The 25,997-nt window shown below is 34.6% G+C and overlaps 1 protein-coding gene across 3 annotated transcripts in view; it reads left to right on the forward strand.

The window, feature by feature from the left end:
- Positions 1 to 25,997, forward strand: part of LOC134529322 (uncharacterized protein KIAA2013 homolog) — a 138,981-nt gene that overhangs the window by 54,210 nt on the left and 58,774 nt on the right. For all 3 annotated transcript variants that reach the window (XM_063363265.1, XM_063363266.1, XM_063363267.1), the window contains 5 exons: positions 9,193 to 9,461; positions 12,348 to 12,435; positions 15,871 to 16,010; positions 17,343 to 17,492; positions 17,583 to 17,707. In XM_063363265.1, coding sequence (XP_063219335.1) covers positions 9,193 to 9,461; positions 12,348 to 12,435; positions 15,871 to 16,010; positions 17,343 to 17,492; positions 17,583 to 17,707 — 772 coding nt within the window. The remainder of the gene's footprint in view (positions 1 to 9,192; positions 9,462 to 12,347; positions 12,436 to 15,870; positions 16,011 to 17,342; positions 17,493 to 17,582; positions 17,708 to 25,997) is intronic.

Raw genomic sequence — 25,997 nt, forward strand, 5'->3', positions numbered from 1 at the left:
CTATCCCCTGGTGGGACAACAGACAGTGACAGTCACCGCGTCTTACCAGTAGCAGTCTTATGTATCCGCGTAGGCGCCAACATTATAAAAGAAAATCATTAAAAATATTTTCAACTCAACTCCGCAAATATCTGGACCGCTACCCATATTTTAAGATTGTGAGCCTTAAACAACAGCAGCAGCAAATTTAAGAAGGACCTAGCAATAGTAATAGCTGGAATAACGCAAATGGAAAAGTTAATGTATGATTTATTGGCACTTTTACGTTTTGTTACCTTTGGCATACAAACAAAAATATCATCAAACATAGGTATTCAAGTTCTTAACCTGCATATATTAATATACATATAGCATTTAAAATTACTAAAAAAAGAATATATAAAAAATATTAAAACCTTCTTAACATTTAAAAGAAAACTATCTGGCCAGATGTTTTTATTATATTGATACTACTACAAGGTAAAATTAGTATGCACCAATTTAAATACATGTATAAATTTTATATTTTAAGCCACACTATTATTCTACCAAGATTAGTAGATGAAAAAGTTACATCATTCCCAAATTGCAAAAAGGAAATATTCTAACCATGAGCCTCAAATTTCCACAACTAGTTGTTGCTTTGCGAACAAATATGCTAACATGACTATGAACACTTAATTGAATCCTTTATCATTGAATGAACACATTCAAAAAATTAGGGGTCATGTGAAATATTACTTATTTACTGCAAGTAACAGTCCTTGCTACAAACTATAAACCCTGGGCTTAAAATCATTAAATTCATAAATATATCTACAAATGAGCCAGGACTTACTAGAAATTTACAAGAAATATCACTATCTATTAACCTATACTCTCGATATGTACATATTAAAACTTATATTCTGAGTAAATAAAAATTTAAAAAAATCACTAAGATAGTACAAAAATATATGAATTCTGCCTTGTCAATAAGACCATCCTGCGCATCAGACGCTCAGAATGAAGCTGTAACTTGCCTGTTGAAACTGCTGGCATCCCGGCAAGATGTCCGAGGTTATGGACACATTATCAAAATCAAAAGTATCGATACCTTTTTAGTATCAGTATTGAAACAACAGTATCTAATGAGTAAAAGTATCGAAATTGAAGTAGCGATATTAGTAGGTATCGGAAATATTCAGCATGTTTATTATGACGTATAAATTAGGCAATAATTTTTCGCCGATAAACTGACAGTTTTAGAAAAATATTACTATCAGAATAAAATAAGTTTTATTTAAAAAAAATACAATATTGAATGCTGTTGTTGACCTTGGACCTAAGGCGCCTTAAATGTTCTACTCTTCTTCAGTGCATTTACCGAAAACAGGAGTTTATTAACTCTCTTACTCTTAAGTGTGTTCCTTACTCTACTTATTGTTACTCCTGCCTTCAAAAATAGCCTCTCTGAGGGAACAGATGTTTCATGTGAGTTCAAATATTGCTGAGCCTTTTATACAGTAAAAGAAAGACAGTTTTCATATCTTCCCATTGTGTCATTGGGTTGACTTAAGAGGGGCTATTGGATTAGTCAAATACAGTGAAACTTCATCCTTTTCCACATGTGCCACATTTTGTTTAGACTTCTTTTTATTTTTGCCATCTGCTAAATTTTGAAATGGCTCCAAAAATTTTATTCTGGTGGAGTTGTCTCAGTTGATTTATTAGACTCAGTAGCATCACTATCTTCACCACTAGCACTACTTGTAACATCATCTTTCATATTTCTTCTAATTATGGTAAGTTGCTTTGGCACATGCTATTGGATCAGCAAAATATAAGGTTTTGAAATTAGGGTCCAAAAGACAAGCAACAGCTATAATGTAATTGCCTTCTTCATGTCCAAATCTCAGTTTTGTTTGGTTTAAAATAGTGTACTTTATTTTACTAATTAGTTCACATTCCTCTTTTTTCATTCCTACTTGAGCAGTTGTAAAGGATGACTGGGGTGGGGCCATGATAAATAGGTTACATTCATAAAATAGTGGCGTGCTGTGCCGTGGGTTGCGTTCCATTTTAGAGTCTAGTCGCTTAAATTGATTTGATACTTGTTGCAAAGTACTCAATTTAGTACTTAGTATCAAATGAAAATATTTATATTTTTAATATTCATATTGAATCAAAAGTAGCAACATGGATAAAGTATCAGATTCGATTTTGTGTCCCTATCTGGGGTTGACAGGCAACTTCCTTGCGCACACTCGAAAACTGTGCCTCCGACTCCTGCAACACACCCCTGGACGACGTCAGCAACGCATGCCGTCCACTGCTCCAGTTGATACCAAAACGTCTGCACCACACTCACTTCAGGGTTTACAAACGTATGCACCAAATGCTGCCGCGGTCACCAGTCTGTCCCACAATCAAGTTCCTTGAGTCTCCGACTAGGGCGGTTACTTGTCGCCACCTCTTACCACATCTCACAAGAAATAGTGCTTGCTGTCTGTTTTCTCCACAGATGTAACTTCACTACGTTCAGGGTAATGAGCACCGCCAAATCCAACACCAATAGTAGAGAGTATTTCACAAATAAAGAAACTCTTTACCAGGGATATTGATTGCCGTCCAGTATACCGTGGTATTCCCTTCAAACTAATTCTTATACAACTATTCAACAGTCAGTTTACGAATGCAATGCCGTGTTGTGCCCAGCACGCCACTTGACTTTCTGTGTGCCTCCTTCTGAGTTCTTCTGCGTAACTCGTGGCCGGTGTCGTCTCTCGCTACTTGCTCGGCGAGTCCAACCTTCTGACCTTCAGTATACGACCTATATATTCTAAGTTTCCCACCTCGGGAGCACCGCTTCTGATTACTGCAGCAACGCGTCAACCGTCTGGTACGATGGTGGGTGCTTGGGCAGCATGACATCACAAAGGCAGGTAGCAGTGGTGGCGGTGTGATGGTGTTACACTCGGTCGGTCTGGAAGTACTATTGCCCTGCAACTGAGAGCTGCGGAGGGGTTTATTTACCCCCCAGCATAACAATTCCACATTTCTCGATTATTCCTCGTTAGCCTCGTTCGGAACCGTCTGTTATGCGGAGCCCGGGTCACTGCTTATGGGTCACGGGGCTTCATGTACCACGGAGAACTTTCAGAGCTAGTAGAGTGAAATTTCATGCTCGTTGCCGGCCTCACAGGGATGACTAGTGCGACAAGGAGTGTTGCTGGGGTTAAACATATCGGGGGGTACAAAACATCAACGTATTAAGGGCACAGTGTTCCGATGTCACGTGACACCGTTAACAGTTATTTATTTTACTTTCACATGCAACTAAAGCCAAAGCAAGAAAACAGATTGTTTAATGTTTATACAAGCAATAAAGTCTTTCGTACAGTAATTTACGAGAAATAAAAATTATACCTAACTATAAAAAATTGTGTTTAATATTTTGAATGCAAATAAGTAACCACACATCGAACATGCATCCCTGCTGTGCCTTACACATACAATTTAAAGCATCTAAACCTCAAACCAATAAGATATAAATTAATCCCATTCTATTACAGAGATGGTATAACCTATGTGATGATGTTGCAAAAGGGCACCAGTATACAGCAGAAATCCATCTTTTATTCTTTTAATTATTCCCAAAATTAAACAAGACATACAGACTGCAGGCAGCCATTGCATATTAATAATCTTATGAACATTATTACTACGTAGTTTTGGCAAATGGGCCGCCCAGTCACAACACTGTAATAAAAACCCTGAAATACATCGGAAAACATACAGGAAATATTCATTATACATGAAATGCTATAATTTGGTTCACAACTTTGAAGTTGCGTGAAATAAATTTTGACATTGATACTGAATGGTTAATTACATTCATCCATAAACAACATTTCTTAATGAATTAGCCATTTATAATCTCATGTTTTCTAATGTCACGCATGACAATAAATTCATACAGCAACAACAAGCGGAAATGTGACTCATTGTATTAGTGGTTACACAAAACAAACTATGTCGTAACTTTACAAGGTAAGGGCCTGAATGACCGTTCAGGAAAGTTTAATGGGCAGTAACTACCCGAAAACAGAAACACTGGACAATTGTGTGATACGGGAAACCTACACGACACAAGCAAAAGACAAAATAACTAAAAATATTAACCAAAACCATGATTTTCATTTGGGATGTCGATAAACAGTCCAGAAAATAATAAGCACAAATGTTAACATTGATGGTGAAGCATACAGTGAGTTTATCACCTACAATGTAAGCTTCAATAATGAGTACAAGGATTGGAAATAGGGTAGGACATGGTCTAAATGCTAAATCCTTTCTATTAAGGACACCAAGAAGCAGTTTTTGCTGGTTGTATAAGAAAATATACCAACATTTATTGTGGGACAATAGTTTCGTAACAAGAATTAATAAGGAAAACATCTGAGTACTGTGCAAACATGAAATCACAATAATTAATCTGAAAGTACCATTTTCCAACCACAAAGATTATAGTACAGTAATGGAAAATGCAATCCAAACATCTTTACAGCATGTTAAGAACTCCCATAACAAGTTACAAGATGAAATAAATTTTCAGAATTAACATTCAGAGGCGCTTGTTGCTATCTTATATAAGTAGTGCATTATAAAACATCCAAATTAGTGTGACAAAATGCAAGATTAACAAATACATTTCAACAACCTGAACAATATACAGATTTGAATTATGAGATTGCTTAGCCATACACTTAGTTAGGGCCTAAGCCAAGAACATGAAAGAGAATCCAACACTTGTTAAGCATTAAACAGGCTGGACATGATCATATGAGCAAATCCACAAAGACACTATAGCCACACAAAATTTTGACAAGACTAAGCAAATAATCACTCAGATTGCATGGTATCACCACTTGTGATAGAGCTGCAAAACAATTAAATGAAATAATTACAATGTGCCCATGATTGGCCCTAGAATCTGGCACAGTCTACCCTAATTAGTTGACTCGTTCAAAGATACAATGATAATGAAATGGAGGAAAGGTGTACACGCCCTTATTGCAATTTGGGTGCACGACCCGTTTATGCCCAGAGCCGTCACAGGCTCAGAGGGGAAGGGACAAGCTAGTGAGCACACAGTCTAAAAGAGGAGTGGGTTTCCAAGCTTGCAGTCTTCAGGATGACCAGTGGGCTAGCACTGGTGCAACAGCGCTGCCCAGCACAGACACCTTTTAAACACGTTAAAAAAATACTGTCAAACTTATGACCTTGATCTCATAATCGCTTTTGTTGTGCCTTCTGAGGCTCTCAAAACAAGTGAAGTGGGGAAAATCAGTCTGCAGAAGAAGACAGAGCTTGTCACCTTAAATACAGGTGGTTTTTCAAACCAGCACATGCATGAATCTTGACAAACTTGTTAGGTGGAGGGGATAGGCTAAGCAATGAAGGGGATAAAGGTCACAAAGGATGAAAACTACATGTTCCTGGGTGCATGACAATTGCAGAAATCTAGTAGATATCATAGTTATATGAATAATCTGCACACAGTTTTTGTAGAAGGTGTTTTTGAAAATATTGGTGTGCGACTCATTCAAAACTTGACAATGCTGCATGGCAGCGCTGCATAGTACAAGTTACATCAAGCTCTAAGGTTGGTTAACCTGCTGTTGCTTAATGGACGACAGACATCTTGCATGTGGTTTGATTTTGTGAGAATGATGTTGCAATTATTACCAAAGGTTTGCTTTTGTGATCATCTATGTTTGCTGGCAAACTCTAAAATGATTAAAAATAATGAAATGGGAAATCATGCTAAGGGAAGAAGTTGTTTAAGTAACTGAAAGGGGAAAAAAATATTTGTTTTGTGTGGTGGTGGTATTGCAATAAAGATTTTATTTTAAAGGAGAGTTTAATTTTGTTTGTATCATTAATTTTTGTCATTTATGGCTGAAATGTTAATGATGGTTCATTGCAGTAAACAAAACAGTTGCAGTGGGTACCTTTTTTACATTCATGACACCTTTTTCTTTGTTACACTTCACTCTCTCTTGATGACTTGTGTAACTGGTGGATCTTTTAGTTTCAAAAGGCAAAATAATGACTTGGATGATTTAGTCTAGATATAAGTACCTCTATGTTTATTTAACACGTTATAACATTTAATAAATTGGTTGACAAATATGTTTAAATTATTAAATTATATTAAAATATATTACAATTACATAATGTAAATAATGGGCTGGCCCTAATTAGAAAATTACCATTAAGTTTCATTGGACATTATTAAAACAAAATCAGAAACAATAAACAGGTTAAGTTTTACAATCTCAGTGTGAGCGCTTAGAGTGATTAAAGTCCCGAAAGAAAAATTTCTGGTGATTCGATCTTTTCAACTTCGTGAACTAACTGTTATTCTGAAGACATAAAAAGAGCTGAATGGCTGGAGGTTTGACGTTCGCTGGCCGAAGTTGAGCTGTTAGCAAGGCGTCAGGGCTCCTTAGTCGCCCTGATTGCTGGAGGAAAGACTCGAGGGTGGTGTTGTTAGGTCCGCATCCGGCCCTTGGACCCTGTCTGTGAACAGGTCCGAATAAAACATGATCAGAACTGGTTCACAGACAGTTAGCAAAATAGGCAGAAAATGCCTTCGAACAATGATGATGGTCGGGGAATAAAGTTAGTAAAAAAACTCACCATACAGGAAGATGGCTTCTAGCATCAGCCAGGGTGCGGAGCTCGCGAACACGCAGTTGTCGCGGTTTCCATGATTTAGAAAGATAGAAAATATTATGAAGTATTATTAACGAAGCATGATTACTTCTACGAGGTACGCAGACTGACTAATTACTAACTTTTAATAGTTGTAGGGACCACATACCTTGCCTAGCTGATTATATTTTTGAACAACAACCGGAGTTAAATCTTGATGTGTGGCTCGCCGATGATGCAGTGTGGTCCATCTGCTCTCACGGCGCGAAGTAACTTTGGGGCAGCAGCAACTCGTAATTAAAAGACGAAGTCAAGCAAAAGAAAGGGGGGAGTTTTTGGCTTCCGGACCGAAAGTTTCCGAAGATTTCCGAGGGGATGGTCGAGAAATACTGACTTCGATATCTCGAAGTTGGTGGTACTGGCCGATGACAGCACGACCTACTGAGGGGTGTCCGAAACAAGGAGAGATTGACTCACACAAGGCAATTGATAAAGCATTGGGCTTATGGAGAGGACTAGTTCAGTGCTCTGGTGGCTTGGAAATGAACTACCGGGCACTGTTTGTTGCGTGAGGTGCCAGGGAGCAGGCGTTTAGCGGGCGTTCAAACACCCAGGGGAAATAACTCGCAACTCTGCCACAAGAGGGCAGATGCGATACATTCGGAGACTGATAGGTGTCCTTGAGATTGGGCTGGGGTTGACGGCCGGCCATTGAACTGGGCATGGTTCCCTGGAAAGGCTGTAGGGGGGGGGGGGGGGGGGGAATGTGCTGCTGCCAGTGGGAAACACTCGCGGCTGGGGCCCGAAGCGTGTCGAAAAGTAAGTTAAGGCAACCCGCGGGTGTGCCTGAAATCGCTCGCGTAAGGCTGGCTCTCAGAACCTAGCTGCTCTAATAGCTTTCAGGACATAGCACTTCTTGTCACGTCTCGGAGGAGAATTACAGGCGAAGGACGTGCACCAAGGCGGGGATAAGACAATAGCACTTGCTGGGTCATATAGTTGGCAAAATTATTTTCAATGCTGCGAAAAAATTTGGGAGGCTGGCTTGACAAAGATTAAACAGGGGTGTACAGGATGCGGAAAAAGTTTAAGTTCTTACAGCAAAAAATGACTGGCGAAATTATTTTTCAAAAATTCAAATTTATAATTGTGCCAAAAATACTAATTGGCGGCACATCCTCACTTCACTGTTAACATGTTATCATTCACATTGAATACACATAATACAAAATATTTACACGTGATATCTAGTAATGACATGTATTTACAATTTACATAAAGAATTTTAATGGTACTCTTGTGGCAAGACTAGATCCTGAAAAAATTAAATCTAGTAGGTATCAACAACAGTACTTGAATGTTATTATTTTGACAGAAAACCTTAAAGACAATTTACAATTTGGGATAATTACACAAGTTCAGAATAAAAATTAAATAGAAACTTAAAATATGTTTTTAATGTTTGTTTTTAATAGTTTGATGCAAGGTTTAGTCTAAACCACAAATATTGGGTATGAGCTATGATGAGTTTGAGGTTCAGCCAAGGGCAGGGCTTATTAGGGTTATTGATGTTTTTCATGTGGTTAGGTTTAATTTTATAGGTTCAAGTTAAAATATTGATACAGTTTACAAGCAGTTTCCAACACAAACTTGATGAATGATGTAGGCTGCCCTCTTTCAAATGTATAGATGTCAAACAAGTTTTGAGCCATCCCACGGAACATAGGTGCTTCTATGTTCATTATCATGAAAATCATCTTCATTTTAATCAACTTTGTCTGTTACGATATTCTTATGTGAACAGAGACACAATAGTATTTATTAAAATTTCCATTTTATTTGAAAGTCTGTCTCTAGGAAAAAATAATTTTACTAGATAAACGAGTTAAAATTTTAAGCAGATAAATATTTAAAGAGATTTAGTAAAAAAACAAATTGTCACTATCAAATAAATGCATCAAGAGTTTTTGGTTACTAGCTACATGAACATTTCATGCGCACATTTCTTTCATAGACATGGTATATGGCTAGATATTACATATCACTAAGCAAATCATGTATGAGGCATCAAAAGAGTGAAGCATTGATATATCTTACAGTTATGGTAGCAGTTTCTGAGCATGCAAGTGAAGCAGGTAATGTATTTTTGCTATGCCTTTTAAAAAATTTACTATGCGGGAGCGAGGTGGTGTGGTGATAAGACAGTTGACTCTCATTCCAAATGACTGTGGTTCAAATCCCAGTCAGACCATTCTGATTTTTGTTTTTTTATGATTCCCCGATAAAAATGCCTGGCAATTGCTGTGATGATTTCTTACAATAGGTCATTGCGAATTACTCAGTATCCTTGTACTTTTTTATAATGTCCTTTATGTCAAGGAGACATCAAACCCAAAATGATAATTTTAATTATATGTAGGTGTTATCAACTTTTTATAGTTTGTAGCTTTGGTAGCTGGGTCAGTAATTAAATCTCACCAAAGGTAATGTTTTATTGCATTGTTGTGGCAGAACTTGAAGAAAGCGCTCCAGAGAGGCATAAGGAAATTGAGAGAAGAACACATTGGGGTCTGGCAGCAGCTGTGGAGGACGGGCTTATCCATCAGCTACTCAAAGGCAGCAAATGTTATCAATGGCGATAAGATCAATGCCACCTTGTACTACGTCATGTCGCAAGTGCCTTCTCTGTTGAATGAAGAATCTGTTACCAAAGAGAAGAAACCGGAATTGGCCACCAGTCTGTCTCTAGCCGAAGGCTGCTACAATGACCGCCATACGTTGTTAGTATTGTTATTTACGTATTCCTAATCAACTTTAATTATTTTGAGAATGTTTAGTGCTTATTTTAATGTGCTAATAAATAGTTTTTATGTGCCCAGATGCCAGAGATTAATAGGTAGTACCAAAATTTAATTTTTAAAATAAGTACTTTATCTTACGTGACTAAACAAATTATTTACATGTATGTTCTGTCCAACAAACATTTTATTTTCTACTAGGTGGCATTTGAATACATAATCTCTGTCTTTGAAATTTTTAGATATTAGATTATCATAACATATAAGCTCATCCAAAAATAGCCAACAAGCACATAAAGCATGGATTCTGAACCTGGAGGTAATTACCCATGCGGGGGTAATACAGCTATTCGGCGGGGATAATAATGCTGGTAATTTTTGGTATGTAGCTAATAGATAATAGAATGACAGATCAGCCCCATGTGGCTTGCGTGTCTCGTGCTGCGTGTACACTAATAAAAGATGTGGCGATTCATTGTGTTCTATCTCTGTCTAGCAGCTGCTGCTGTCATGCCCACTTTCTCACAGAAATAATCCCAATGTAGAACATGACTTGAGATACATGTTCAGTGAAACTAAACCTAACATAAATAAACTTGTGAATACAAAACAATTCCAACCTTCACATTAACTGTCATTAATTAATTAAGGAACTACATGGAAATTGTAAATGCATAAATTGTTTTTCAATTTTATTATTATTAAAGACTATATGAATGCATATGTGTATTCTTCAATAACATTTTAAGGGGTGTAAAATCAGGGGACATAAAGGGAAGTGGGTTAGTAACTGCTAATACATGACATTTGAGTTCCTGGCCCATAGTTTATCACGTTACCTAATCTTTTTTGAACTGAAATGTCTTATCATTATTATTGGCAAACAAATTAAGTAGCAAATGTCATATGACAAGCTGAATCTGATGTTATGTAACCTAGGAATAACTAACATAAAAGAGAGGGTTCAACTTAATGAGCTGAAGTAAGTTTAGTTTAGTTTTTTTGCATCCATTACATATATATTTTTTTTTTCAGGTTTACCCAAATATATTGGACAAGTCATTTTATACTAAAATGCAATGATATCTACAAAGTAGATATCACAGTGCACAAAGGAGAGAACAGGGGTATCTTGAGGAAATCTGTTGGTTATCAGTAGGGACCCCAGAAAACTGTAAATAAAATTAACCAAAAGCCGTGCAAAAAAAAATACATGTAAAAATTTTATGTTCTAAAATTAGATACAAAATTTTAATTTTTGCCTTTTATTCCCTTAATATTTGTATTCTTTAGCCCATGAATTAAAACTTTAGGATTTTTGGTAATTATGCAAAAACAGGCCCTTTTCCTGAAAAAAAAAAATTAAAAAAAATTCTTAAATGTTTTTTCTTTTCACTTCCTAAAACCTTTTCCAATCATTCTCTAGGAGGGTGTTTTGATACTTGAAGTATTTTACCATTTTAACGAGTGGTTAGGTATATTAAAAGTATTGTGATATGTGAACAGTTGGTTAGGTTGCTAGATAAAAATACTGTTAAATGGTGTGAACATTTCGTTATGTAAAGTTGCCTAGGTACATTTTTAATTGATATTTCATAATGATTTTACAGTGTTTTTAATGTAGCTTAACTAATCCAACTAACCATCCACACTATTTTTAAATACTTTGAATTTAGCTAAACAAACCCAACCAACCATTTTTATGGTATCACATTATTGGTTTTATATATATATATATATATATACACACATATATATACACACACACATTCATATCCTTACCACTTGTTGAAATGGTTTAACCACTTGAAGTATTATTGCACCAGTCAAGAAAATGTTTGGGAAACATGCCAGGAAATAGGGGGGGAAAAAATTAATTTTATCTTTTTTTTAAAGAAAAGGTGCCTTTAAGAATCACAGAATAACTATACATGTGAGCATCGCTATAACTTTCATAAAATTTTAACAGACACTAAAATAATTTAGTGTTAAATCATTAAGACACGTGGTAGGTACTAAATAGAGCAGTACACCAACTATCATTTGGCATAAATAGGGCAGAACCTACACATGTAACATGATTTCTCATACCTTTAACAATAGTTTTTTTGCTTAAACTGCAAAAATATGAAAACGTAAACTGTAAACAAATGAGAAGATAGTTTTTTTTCAGTATTGCTTTTAAAATTTAGTCTGAAGTTTTCCGAGAAACAAAGTTTTTTCCCCGCTTGAGAAAGACCCCATTTTATGTGTCAAGACAAATAATCAAAGAACCCTTACATAAAACCAGGTGTAAATATAAAATCTGTAGTAGCTTCTCTTGTAAACAAAGCCATCCTTCTTTTACGCTAAATACTCAAACATATGAAGATACAAGATGTTTAACTTTGTATTGTTCACACAGCACAAAGCGCTTGAGGTATTCATAAATATTATTGATTGGCGCTGTTGTAGAAAAAATACTACATTTATGATATCAAAATACTTTATTATTGAAATTTGTTTTCTGTGTTACTAATTTAGGATGTACCATGAGACATTTTCAGGCGCAGATCAACTAATGGAAATAGCTGTATTTTGTGCCAAACTTTGGGTTTCCACAAAAATGTTTAAATTTTGTGAAAAACTTTCAAATCTGTTGAATTTCGTAAGTTTTCACGAATTTCATTGTTTACTTTTTTTGGGGTTCCTAGTTATCAGCATTTTCTGACTCATTTCATACTTTTAAACAATATTATCTCCATCCACCAGAAACAAACTGTGGATAACATTATCAACCAGACTAACCGCAACACCATAGAGGCGCTATCAGTGTTGTTAATATTGTGATGTTGTTCCATGATACATTTTTGTGTTTGTTTTGTACAGACGTGCAGTGACACTGTGGAATGACCTGTCAACTATTGATGAAATAAATGCAGTTGTATCTGTATGGTTAATCACCTTGGAAAAACGGGTTAGTAGTGTTAATACATAGTATTATTATATACTATTACCCTTATGTCTAGCATCAGGTAAAATAGAGAAATACTTGAATAGTGAGGGAATTTTAAATATTTGGGAAAATCAGGGAATGGCCAGAGAGTTTAAGTGAAATGGTTATACAAAGATACTTAATCTATTGGTAACCCATTAACTGTGCCATAGCAATGTTGTGGTGCAAGTATTTTTAAGCAATGTCGTATTTTATGCCATGTGAGGTTGAATTCCATTTGTGATGGTACCTTGGAGTGTGATGTAAGAAACATCATTTCGTTTATACTTTCCAGGTTTTTTGTTCCTTTATAAACATTGTCATGACATTGAAGAATCTGTTAAGACAAGTAGTGCAAAAATTACTTTTCTTTGGTTTTTTAAGAAGTATTACATGTTTTGGTCAGGGAAAAATTATGACACTGGAAGACGTCAGGGAAAAATTGTGTTTTAAGGTTTTTGTTTGACATCCTGTCATAGTTTATAAATTAATTTTACATTATCATCCCTAGGTCCCCAAGGAAATATTTAATTGTGAATCAAATTTGGGTGATAGTTTACACTGCTGAGTGGGAAGGATTTTTGGTTTGGGTAATTTATTTAGTTGCCCCTTTTGTTTCCATTTTAGCTCAACTCGTATATTCTCCAGGGTGGCCTGGATTTGCATGTTTGTTTCTGGATGAGAGCAGCCAAGTTTGCATAATTCTAGTCACCTTTCATTTCATCTATGTTTACCAGGCCTTAGTTGGAAGATTGTGAATTGTCAGATCACTATTTTTTTTACCAAGGCAGGGCCATGGTGGTTAAACCGTCAGATCACTTGCCTGGCACCAAGGCTATCCTGGTTTGATCCTTGTAGGGTTAAACACACATACAGTAAACTCCCTATTATCCGCGCATGCTACGAAAAAATACAGCACATATGTAAATCTGTATTTTATTACAAATGAGCAAATTTTAACTCTACTGACGAGTGTATTGTGTGCAGTATACAGTAAAACGCCACAGGCCCTCTCGGAACTCACGCAGTAGGCTGGCATGCGTTGCTATTTTTGTCTTTGTCGCACTTTGTTTCTAGTCGTATGGTTGAGCACTTTTATGTTTACCTTACTGAAATGTATTGTTTGTTAATTATTCAATAAAATACTAACATTTTAGTATCATTAAAAAAAAATTACTATTAATTGTAACTTTTACTGTACAAAATTTTTAGATTTTTAAGTTCAAATTAATGTTTCCTTTTTTGTTTCCCATTTTCGGCTCTTTTGCGGATTATCCGCGATTTTCACTATCCGCGGTGGCCCTGCAACTTAATTTCGTGGATAATCGGGAGTGTACTGTATTTCACAAGTGGGAAACGTGGTGGACATTGCAGGAGTCTGTGGGTTTTCTTGCAGTACTCTCGTTTCCCCTACAATTCTCCAGGTCACCTTCTCACCTTTCATTTATCTGTAATGACCTCAATGTCAATTAGATGTTCAACCTTAACCCATTCATTTATTTTACTCAGGCAATCGGGAAAAAAAGTATTTTAGATAGTGTATTAGATATTTCCATGGGCCAGTGGATTTTCTTGTGACTCTCTGCCTCCAATTTCTTTAACAAGCCATGTTCTGCTGGAAGTTTAGTGCTACCTCATATTCTAGGTTAGCCAGCAATGACAAAAGTTTGCACTTGGAGTAGGGCAGCTGGCTCCTAAGCACTAACTTAGCCATCCATAATGACCCTCAGGTAGGATAAAGCATTAAAGTAGTAGTTAATCGCTGTGAGCTATGGTTTCCAGGGTTGAGCCCACAGGACAGGTAGTCTGTATTCTTAGTTTTAGAATTATGCATAAGTTCTCGGCTTTTGTCTTTTCATATAATATGTACACTTAATGGTTTGATTTTTTAATGTTAAAGCGTGTGCAAACCAATGCAATTTGATAATGAACTCAAGACATTTCTCAATCTGGTGAGTAAACGTGGGACTGGAGAGAAACAAACATATTTACGTATTTTCAAGCATGATTGTACACACTGTAATATTAATTTGAATCAATGCGAAACTCTTATGGCAAGGGCTTCCGCTTACCAATAAGATCCTGCTTTTAAGCCCAATTCAAAAGTAAGTCATAGCCCCATTTAAAACTTATTAGTTCAGGTGATCTCATTAGCATCATATAAGAGGTTAAACAGTGTGTTCACTAGCTATCATAAATATTCTTTTTAAGTATAATGTAAGTTTTCAGAATGTGCATTCTTTCAGCAAGATACATGACAAAGTTTGCTGAAATGTTGAAAATTCTGGTTTACAAAACTTCCTTCACATTCAAAGTTGGGCACAAATTAAATTTGTTATGTGGTCATCAGAATTTGCTTCTTTAAATGAGCTTATTGTTAAAACCAAAATCTGTTTTTTCAACACAAGAAAGTGGAAGCATCATAATATTCCATTCCTGAGAGATGCATCAGCCCGAAGCTCTTCCCAAGCCCAGTATTAACTCGCTGGAACTCATGGCTCATCTCGGTGAAATACCTAGAAGAGTACTTTCCTCTTCTTATTGAATCTATCAAAGATGTGATTATGTATGTGATTCATATTCTGTTACCGAGAATTTCAAGCAACTTAGTGCTGACAATATTCCAGTTACACAGTTTGTGTGAAACACTGCATACCAACAGCAGCTCTGTTAAAAACTTTGAAAGTTTCATCATATCCCTATGCGCACAAACTACATGCCATGCTTTTAAATCTGAAGAATGGGTTCAAATTGGTAAATGACCACATTTTCAAAGAAGAAACTTATAAATTTCGAGTTCTACAGCATGCCTCAAAGCAGCTACTAGGGCAAAACTTACAACCACTGGCCAGAAATCATTCTGAAGTTATCTTTGTTAATGACAACTGAACCAGCCAAATCATTCATCAAACACATAGGATATTTGTACAACACAGTGGACAGTTTGTCAATTATTTGGTTTTTTAGTAATGATTTGCCAACATATGTATTTAATGCAAAGAATTGTGTGTTGATACCAATTTCCAACCTTGACAGCGAACGTGCTTTTAAACTAACAGCAAGATTGTGACAGGCAGTCGTATAACTCTTATTTTCAAAAAATTCAGAATTAATGCTGATGATTTTACTGCTCAAATTAAAGTAAAGCAAAACATAAATGTTGAAAATTCTTTAATTTAATAAACTAAAAAACTGAACTAAAATGGTCACTTTTATTCAACGAAATTGACCAATTTTATTTACCATTTTTCAGTAGTTATCAGTAGTACTGATTGTTTACAAAATACTCATCTCGCATATTTAGTACTTGTAAATCCTAGAAATCTTCTATCCTAACAATGAATTACAAGCCTTAAAGTGTGGTAATTTTTTATTCTTGTGTATTTTATATGTGTGTATGTTTAACTTATATTGCAGGGATGTCACAATCTGCTGACATCCGGGGCAGTAGGGACATTGCAAGCGATGGTTCTTAGTTTTGGTGGCTTCCGCTTCAGCAACAAACATCTGGAGTTCCACATCCACCCTAAATATCTTCACAGAGACTACTTTTTCAGGTACGTCTTACATTTTTGAATAGACAAATAATTTGACGTAGTAATATTCCTCCTTTTATGTCCCTGATTAGCAGATTTATGTACATGCCCAAAAAAATTTTAAGTTTGACATTATTATAGTAACATGATAGATGCCTTAATATATGGTAATACCATGTATAACCATATATATATATATAAAACCATATATATATATATATATATATATATATATATATATATATTTGTGTTCTCTTAAAAAAATTAATTTCCATCTTTGTCCAGAGACACCTGCCATTTTTTTATGTGTGATAGGGCATATTTGCAGGATGCTGTTGTTATTTATTAAAATTGTATATAAATGGGTTTTGTATTTTAACTGCCCAAAAAATATGTACTTTATGCAGCATTACTTTGGTAATATTTACCTAGAATTATAATTCAGTTATCATATATGAACAATTATATAGGAATGCAGAGACAGTAGTTCATTATGTAACATTGGTTTGTTTTCTTTAAACTCACTCGCCTATAGAAAAAGTTAGTTTTTGCCTGAAGAACAATGTTAAAACTGAAGGTCCTAATAACAGAGTTTTGCAACACTTTGTTGGTTTGACCAGCTTTCTCAAGGACACTATTTTTGTTCACTTTTAGTCTATTGCTAGTTCACTATATTCATAATAAGGCTTATTTTGGACAGTTCTACATCTTTTATTGTACCTCTGCAGTAATGTTGGTATCCTGAAGTAAATTTGATATTCAATCATGTGGCATACTCAACTGTCAGATTTATCTATTTATTTACATCTATTAACTAACCGAGAAAGGTAACTTGATAAGAAACAAGGAACTCAAATCACAGATTTTTTGCTTTATTTAAAGGACAAAAAATTAGCCAATAATAAATGGTGATTTGCATTCATGTTTTGAGTTTATTTAATGCTCAGTATTTTGCCTCTCAATGTAACAAAATCTCACTTAGACAAGTTAGATCCAATGTTGTTAAATAAACTCACACATAAAAAAACTACTTGTTAAATAACAAAGTCACAACTAAAATGTTTTGAAATTCGAAAAGTTACTTGATTTAACTCAACATAACTCAACACATCCAAATATGTTTATTTTACTTTGTCAAAAACAGATATTTTAACACAATGATTTCCTTATCAGATAAACCACTTTTCACATATAAAAATGAAAATTTTACATTGATACACTTGTTTACTTGATAATGGTATTTCTTCTTTAATTTTAGAAAAAATTTCAGGGATTAATATTCATGAAGTATGCAATAATAATTGGTTCACACGAAAAAAATACACAGTTTTAAAGTGAATTTTTTTTTGGCAGGCGCATAAGCTATGGAAACACAACACTTGTAAATGTCAGTGTTGTCGTACAAGAAGATAACAAGGCTATAATTTACGCATCATTAGACCAACATGATACTTCTTATTATGCCTGTGATGGTGGCTGTTTGGATGACCCAGTGCAGTTAGGGTAAGAATATTTTAATTTGATAGAAGAAATTTTACTTATTACCTAGATAAGCTTTGGTTAATTACTTAGAATTTAATTTTTACCCTACAGGTGGGAGAGGAAATGGTTTCCAGTAAAGTTGACTGATCCTGTTACTGCAGTGCTGTATATATCACATGATAGAAAGCATTTAGAAGAGATGCACCATGCTATTCACGTAAAAGAAGTAGTAGAAGGTGAGAATATTTATTCAAGAAAAGTTGTGATCATTTGTGGTAATAAACTTAATAAATATCATATTGTTACTATCAGATGATAATGCTTATTAAATACGACATTTTGACGTGATAACGTCTTATAAATCGATGAACGCCGGCTGCACGCACGAAAAAGCATGACTCATTGTCACGTTCCGCTGCATGGAGCACAGTGCGCATGCGCGGATAGCGTCGGCGACGGTGGCGGTGGCCACGGAGCAAGCATAATGTTCGGGGATTTTTCGAGTGGGGCTGTCGTCGGTCGACGCGTCAGTTCTGCTCCGTTCCTCGTCGAGGGAGGAGCATTGGCGGTCTGTGGAGTAGCGTGTTGTGTTCGTAGCCTTTCTTGTTTATAATTTTTTTGACGTGATAACGTCTTATAAATCGATGAATGCCGGCTGCACGTACGAAAAAGCATGACTCATTGTCATGTTCTGCCTGAGCCGAGCGTGCATATCTCTCTCTTCCACTCACGTTATCACGTAAAATGATCGTCCGTAAACTGACTTTACAGACAACCCCCCCTTTTTTGTTTTAACTTTGCTTTAATATGCCTTTGTTGGAGGATGGTATTTTAATTCCAGTGTTTTTTAGAAGATAAATAAAATTAAGTTTATTATCATAGGAGTTACAAATAGTACATTTAATATAGCTCTTATGTATATTAAAAAAGTAAAAAAAAAAGTTTTTCTAGTCACAAAATTTGAGACCACATCGCTTGAAGTTATCAACCATGTGTTAATACTATGGTACCATCGGGACTATCGACGGTTGAGAGGGAGACTATGTATTTTCAACAGTATTATGTCAGTTTTACCATGTATTTTAAAACTTGTGATTACTTTTTACCATGACTATTTTAATCTACCTAATATATTCCAGGGTAGTTTCACTATCAAAGAGTTTCATTTGGCACACCAATACTACAAACGTGACTATATATGGGTTTATGTTGCTATACTTTGGTCCGCCATCTTTGTGTCACATTTCCCTTCATCTTCCGTTCCATTTTCACAAAATGCTGTATACTGAGAGCTAAAATGTTTGCCCATCTAAAATTAGCAAAATCTTGGCCTAGGTATGTGATAACATATCTTACAGTATATGCTAAAAGATTATTTTATTATTCATTTCTTTTATTTTACCTTTGCCATAGACTTGAAAGACAGTGCTAAGCCCCAAGATCTGGTATAATCCTAGCCTATATTCTTTTTGTATTACATCTTTAATTCTAGCTCAGTGTTAATTAATATCCTGAGGTAATATTATGTCATATTTACAGCTAAAATTTTCAGTTTTAAAGGAATATGTAAAATTGGAAAATGCAAACTGTACATTTTGTGTTGTGCATTAGATTATGGTTTTAAAGGTTTTAATCTTGTTCGTATTTCAGCGCGCTGATTGGGTATGAACCTTGACGGTTCGAGTTTTGAATAAAGTTAAACTAGAAATTTTAATTGTTTGGCAGCTATATACTGTAATTTTCATGAACAAGGATGTAGATATTAAGTAAGGATACTTGTAAAAGTATCGTGTTATCGGCTTTGCCAAAATATTGATAACTCGTTGATATTTTGTGGAACTATCCCATTTCTGTAGTGGAGCAAGATTTCCACGAGTCTCTAGTGAATGTATGTACTAGATTGTCTCCACCTTTTGGCAGGAAAGTAATTTTCTACAGTTATGAGTTTTTGTGTCAAGATTTATAATAGTGAATCTTTGAGCCATGTTGGATTTTATGGTGAGTGTGATATAATACTTAGTGACTCTAAAGCAGCTGCAGTTATTTTAATAACCATGATCAATTTAAAGGATTATATTCGGATTGTAATCATTTCAAGCCTATCAAGTAATTTGGCTTAGAATCAATGTTAGACGTCAAAAGCGCTGTGGGAAATTATAATTTTTTTTTTTTTGCTCTTTTGCATGTGTATTAGTCGTGAGCAGTTTCAAAATAATTATTTATTTGTTTTATCCCTGAGAAATTTTAGTTTTATTTTTTGTCATTTTAATATCAAACTGATGACTCTTGATCAAGAATATGTCCACCTTAATGATTTATTTTAAACATTTAGGAGTTTTACCAATTACAGCACGAAAGATATTTACAAAGGATTATGGTAACAGTAGTTATAATTTATCTTGAAAGTACAGATACAAGTAGTGATTAACATACGTATGACAGAAAAAAAAAGATTGCAAATCAGCCGAATATGCTGCACATGATTGAACAGTGTTTCCTTCTATATGAGAAAATGTTTGTTTTATTTATTTATTTGTAACATGCCTATCAACAGTTAAGCAAATTAACTTTAAAGACAGGTAACAAACCTTTTTTTGTTTTAGTAAATTTATATTTAGGGATTGGCCGAGACTTGAAAACTCGTGCCAAGTTGAGCGAGTAGCTAAAGCTTGACTCAACTCAAAAGTCTAGTTCTTTATACTCGACAGGACGAGACTCTACCATCTTTTTTTTATAATTTGTTTCATATTTAACATGTACAACGAACATAAAACCATGTACTATTATTTTGCAAACACTTCCCATCATATCCTCATATTTTTATTTGTGCAGCTGTCCTTAAGTGCTGTTACTTTGACATAATTACACTGCCGGAAAAATGTAGAAATTTTCTTCTGCTATTTGTGTTTTAAAATACTGGAAAAGACACCATTTTGGAATGGCCTGCTATACTTCTGAAATTTGTAACACAGCAAACAAACTATTAAAAGAAAACATATTACTGTCTTGAATTTACATTTTTTTCTACTATAGCAGTATCGCTGTTCGCCACAAACATAAAAAGGTTACAATATGTATTTTCTTATCTTTGACTATCTTATAAACTGGCGGACGCCTAACCTCCTTCATTGGACATATGTAATTATTTTTGTAAAAAACAAAGTGTATGTGTGTGTATATATATTACTATTTTCGGTATATTTCAGTTCTAAACCCGTAAGTGACCATGTACAAACCAGCAGAATTATAATCAATATTCATTTTGTGCATACATATACAATCAAATATAAAGAACACTTCATATATACGATAAACATATTGTACATTTTACCGCGGTGGGTTGGTGGCGAAACACTCAGATTTTGTCTCTTCTGCAAGTTACGTAAGATCAAGTTCTTAGTTATTTATTATAACATATTTGACTAATTTGACATGCTTATATACTAAATAAGCTAATCCTTGAGATGACACAAGAACTCTCGTACACAGCCGACCACTACAATCGGTGATGGTGGCCAGTAATGCAGTTTTACTTCCCGTAAAAAAAAAAATATGTTTTGTTATATACTGTACGATAAAGGTTTTGCGCTTCTACGTGTTTTCTTGCTTTACACATTTTGTCACAGCTGTATGATTGAACATCTAATTACATGACTTTCCTACAATCAATTTATATTTGTAGCTGAATATATGTCCACAAAATATTGCAGCTTATTGCACTAATTTTAGTTGTTTGAATGTGTTATGCATGTAAATATGTATACATGAGGATAGAGCTGAAGCATTTTTTGTTTGCTTTTTTAGTCGATCTGCAGCTTGTTGCTTTCGATAACCCCTTCATTTTTATTTATCATGTATGATCTTTGAAATCTATGTTATTAGTAGCTCAATGTCCCTGGCATTAGTCAAAATTTGTTCTTTTAAAAATACGTAATTAAAATTTACAAAATATGCTATCGTGTAGTAATTTATTATTGCAACGTAAATATTGGCTGTCGTGTCTGACGAAATGGAGAGCGCCTTCATGCTATCCCTACGGGTGACGTCAACCATCACCGGTATTCTCCTTGTAGGTATGTTTGTACTGCAGTTCAGACAGGCACGAAATACTATATGTTTTAATTAATAATTCATATTTCTATAATTCAAATTTAAATCTGAAAGGGTCACAGACCTTTACCATGAACCACCTTCGCTACCCAGTAAGAGTGTCGGAATCAAAACATGTAGGGAGTAGGCTAATTGTCATAGGTAACAAAAGAATATTTCAGAGGTAGTTAGATAAAGTGATACGTGAAAAGTAATAATTCCCCCCTTCCCAAACTGCTAAAAAACAATCGACACGTCATTACATGCAAAACACTGCTTCAGATCTGGACCTGGATCATTTAAGTAGGAAAAAGGCGTGCATAAATTATGACCACTAATGTAATACACGGAAATCAACCAGAGTCTAAGGGTGGTATTTATATTCACGTCTTGAGCAATTCCTTCGTCAAGAAATTCTTATATGCATTCTTATTTAACATTTGTGTGCCATAGAGGTTTCTTGAGATGATCTCAAGTGATCGCAAACAAGACAATCTTGATGAAGACCATCTTATGATAGTCACATATTTCTTATTTATGAGAGGGCATTCTCCTGTCTCATAGTCGTTGCTTGAGAACACCATCGTAGAAGCATGTTTCATAGTCGCTGAGACCGTGCTTAAGAACACGAATAAGATCGTCTTTGCCAAGACCACTGCAGGCATGTCTCAAGCAATTGCTTGTTCTGATCGCAATGTAGAAAATGGCGGATTCTCGTGAACCTCGTATTTTTAAACTTAAATAAATCCTGTATGAAGTGCTGAAGCAATTTTATATGTATTTTAAATGAGTTTAGTGTTTGTTTGTGACCAGTGGTTACATTTTCAAGTGCTAAACAGACACATTTATTTACGTATCAATCACAGAACGAGTACAATGGATGTGGAAAACGATGCATTTAATGATGGTTGATGGTACATATCACAATCGGAAAATTTAATTCTACATTCGTGACACCCTAAATACATTAAAAATCATTTAAGAAAAAGTGGCATTACAATTTTGATATAACATAATTTTCCACAAAAGCTCGTTAGAGGTTTCGTAGTGTAATGGTTAGGGAGATGGGTTTCAAGTCCGTAGATTGAGAACACAATGCGAATGTGGTTCAAATCCTGGTACTGACAATATATTTTTTTATATAGTTACAGTAAATGAAAAATGCAAATATAGCTTTAAGAGAAATTTTATTAGATTAATTTTTTAAAATCTAATTGTTATAATATATTTAAATAGATAGCTCAATTTAATGATTTGGTTATTTCATACACAGTAGGCTTTGAGACATACTGTAGTCTATATATTTTACTTATAATACGATTAAATTATAGAATCACAAGTAACTTGAACAAGAAAAATTAACCTATTATATGAGGAAATTAATGTCTTATATTATTGATGAACAAACACTTTATAAAGGGGTTTACAAAATTTTAAGTTCCTTACTATGTACCCTTATCAGATTCGTTCAAACTTATTGTTATAATTCTAAACATACATTTTTCTTACTTAAATTAAAAATTTTATTTTACTGTGTAGTTAAATCTGATATTTTTATTAAACTAACATTTACTGTACCTTATCCTGAAGCTGAAGCAGAGTGACATTTTCTCAACAAAAAAAGTTTTTCACTACCTGAAATATTTTTTTATAATTCTGTAAAGACAGGTAGCTTTTAAACAAGTAGTAATTCAGTATTAACAGTTCTGAAGATGCTAACTTAATTTTATTATTTTTTAAAAGGGTATTATTAAATCGTTAGATACATAATTTCTTAATGTTAAACTTGCACAGGAAAGACAAAAGTATAAAGTTCTTATTTCATTCATCTCAAGTGACACAAGCTGAGATGTACTAGAAGGTATGCATATTTGTGGTCGCAAAACATCAATTTTCCATGTGTGATTCAAGAGTATTAAAACAATAAACGAATTCCTCACATCAACGTACAAACGCACTTCGAATGTAGTGATATATACTCACTAAATCTTGTTACTATAAATAGCCTCAAATTCTGGGGTTTCAGTGCTTGGTGTGAATAGTACCAGAATATTTAACGAAAACAGTTCAATCGGCAAAGTTCGTGTATGCTCGTGTCTTTTCGGCTGTCTCAAGTAAGTGCTTCGTCAAGCCATAAGTACGGCAAACAAGCTCTAGCTTGGGCATGCAGTCTTCATGAAGCTCGTCTTGTTCGCGGACTATGAAACATGGAGATTGAAATCGCTGCCTTGAGATACAAGACCGTCTTCGTCAAGACGGTCTCAAGACATTGCTCAAGATGCGACTATAAATACCAGCCTAAGTGATTAGGAGCGAGGAATACTATTACAATAAATATAAGTCATGGATGTAGTTTTATAGTAATTTATACTCATGTTTTAGAAATTGTAATTGCTGCATGCCAAATTTACATTTTAAAATTGCATAATAAAGAAAAATTGAGAAACAGTAAAAATTAGTAACCTTAGTATATAATTAAATGTCTTCGGACAAATGGAAATAAAACATTTTTAGGACAAATTATTTATTAAATAGCAATGTATTAGACAAATTTTGTAGAAAAATAATTACACATTCATTGCAAATTAATAAAAAATTTATATTTTCTTAAATATACAAGTATCATTACATTACATTTTCGGCAACTGGTACACATTATTATGCTATGGGCCCTGTCAATTATACATTTTCACTTTTTAATCAAGAATACATATGGGCATAAACTTATGAGGCACAGAAAATAACAAATATTAATTGATTTACACTTAAATCTACCCTGTTTACATAGCATACCAACACCAATACAATATTAATTTGAAAAGCGGTTTTGGAGGTTAGCATAATTTTATTAAAATGACTATGAAATTGAAGTAGGCTTTAATAGCATTACAACATGAGTACTATAGTTTGGTTCCTCCGAGCCCAGGTTTCAGGCTAAGAATTGAAGATGGGGTCAATGACCGATTGCTCTGACGTCACGGTGGCTATTATTTGTTTCAAAATTCCTCAAAAATGACTCAAAATGACTCAAAATGCCTTTAAAAATATTCATATTTCCAGGGAAAAATTCCCATTTGAGGGAAAATTTCCTGTTTTAGCCCTCAAAAATGTCAATGGCTTGAAAATTCCTAAAAGCGGCTTAAATTCCTTAGCGTCAAGCCGCTCTAAGCCGCCGAGGTCATGACCTTGACAATTAGGATGACATCACCCCCATTGTAAATTATGTCATAACTGTTGCAATTATCAGTATGCCTACCATCTTGAAAATCCGTATTTTTTATGCTAGAAAATCTGGAAAAACATTAAAATATATAAAATAATTTAATTAACAAAATTTAAATAAAAATATTTAAAAACACCGTTGCACATATCATTATGGCCACCATCATAGATTCTAGAAATGTTGCATATTTCGTTATGCCCACCATATTGGATGTGTATAACGTCATCATTGCTCTTTTCATTACACCCACCATCTTGAATTATAGATTGTTGCAATTTTTGTTATGGCCGCCATTTTAAAAAACCTTCATTATTGTCCAAACAATTCATAATTTTTTAAAAAATGTATTAAAAAATTATAAACATTTTCATAATAACACTTTGCCATCTTGGATTATGAAATCACTACCACCATCTTAAAAAATCTGTATTTATTTTCAGATTTTAATAAGAAAATATTTAAAATTTATAAAAAAATATTAATCAAATTTTAATAAATTATTATTTAAAAATAATGAAGCTCGGAGTCCTCGGTTCGAACCCGGTGAGTGCAAAAAAAATGGCGACCGTTCCTTTCTCCAGGGAAGCCGCCGGCAGAATGACTTCCCGCCACTAATGCCAACGTGTGTGTGTGTGTGTATATATATATATATATACACACACACACACACACATTAATATCGCTAGCTAGCATGAGGTTACGCCTACCATCTTGGATTATGATATCACAGTCGTCATCTTGTTTACGTTTGCTAGAGTGCGCTACCACCATGTTAGTTTAATTTTTATACTTACGATAATTGCAACAGTTACTATATAATTCAAAATGGGGGTGATGTCATCCTAGTTGTCAAGGGCATGACCTCGGTGGCTTAAAACGGCTTGATGCTAAGGAATTTAAGCCGCTTTTAGGAATTTTAAAGCCGTTGACAGTTTTGAGCACTAAAACGGAAAATTTTCCCTCAAAATGTGAATTTTTCCCTCGAAATAGGATTTTCTGTTTAGAAATTTTTAGTCATTTTTGAGGAATTTTGGCACCAAATATTGCCGCCGTGACATCAGAGCAATAGGTCATTGACCCCATCCTCAATCCTCAGCCTGAAGTCTGGGCTCGGAGGAACCAAACTATAATACTACTACTAACATGTTTATTTAGGCCGATCCGAATTCAAGTATGTAGTTATTTGCTTGCAACCTTGCGTACTTCACTTTCCC

The sequence above is a fragment of the Bacillus rossius genome, chromosome 2, assembly GCF_032445375.1.
Source record: "Bacillus rossius redtenbacheri isolate Brsri chromosome 2, Brsri_v3, whole genome shotgun sequence".
NCBI lineage: Eukaryota > Metazoa > Arthropoda > Insecta > Phasmatodea > Bacillidae > Bacillus > Bacillus rossius.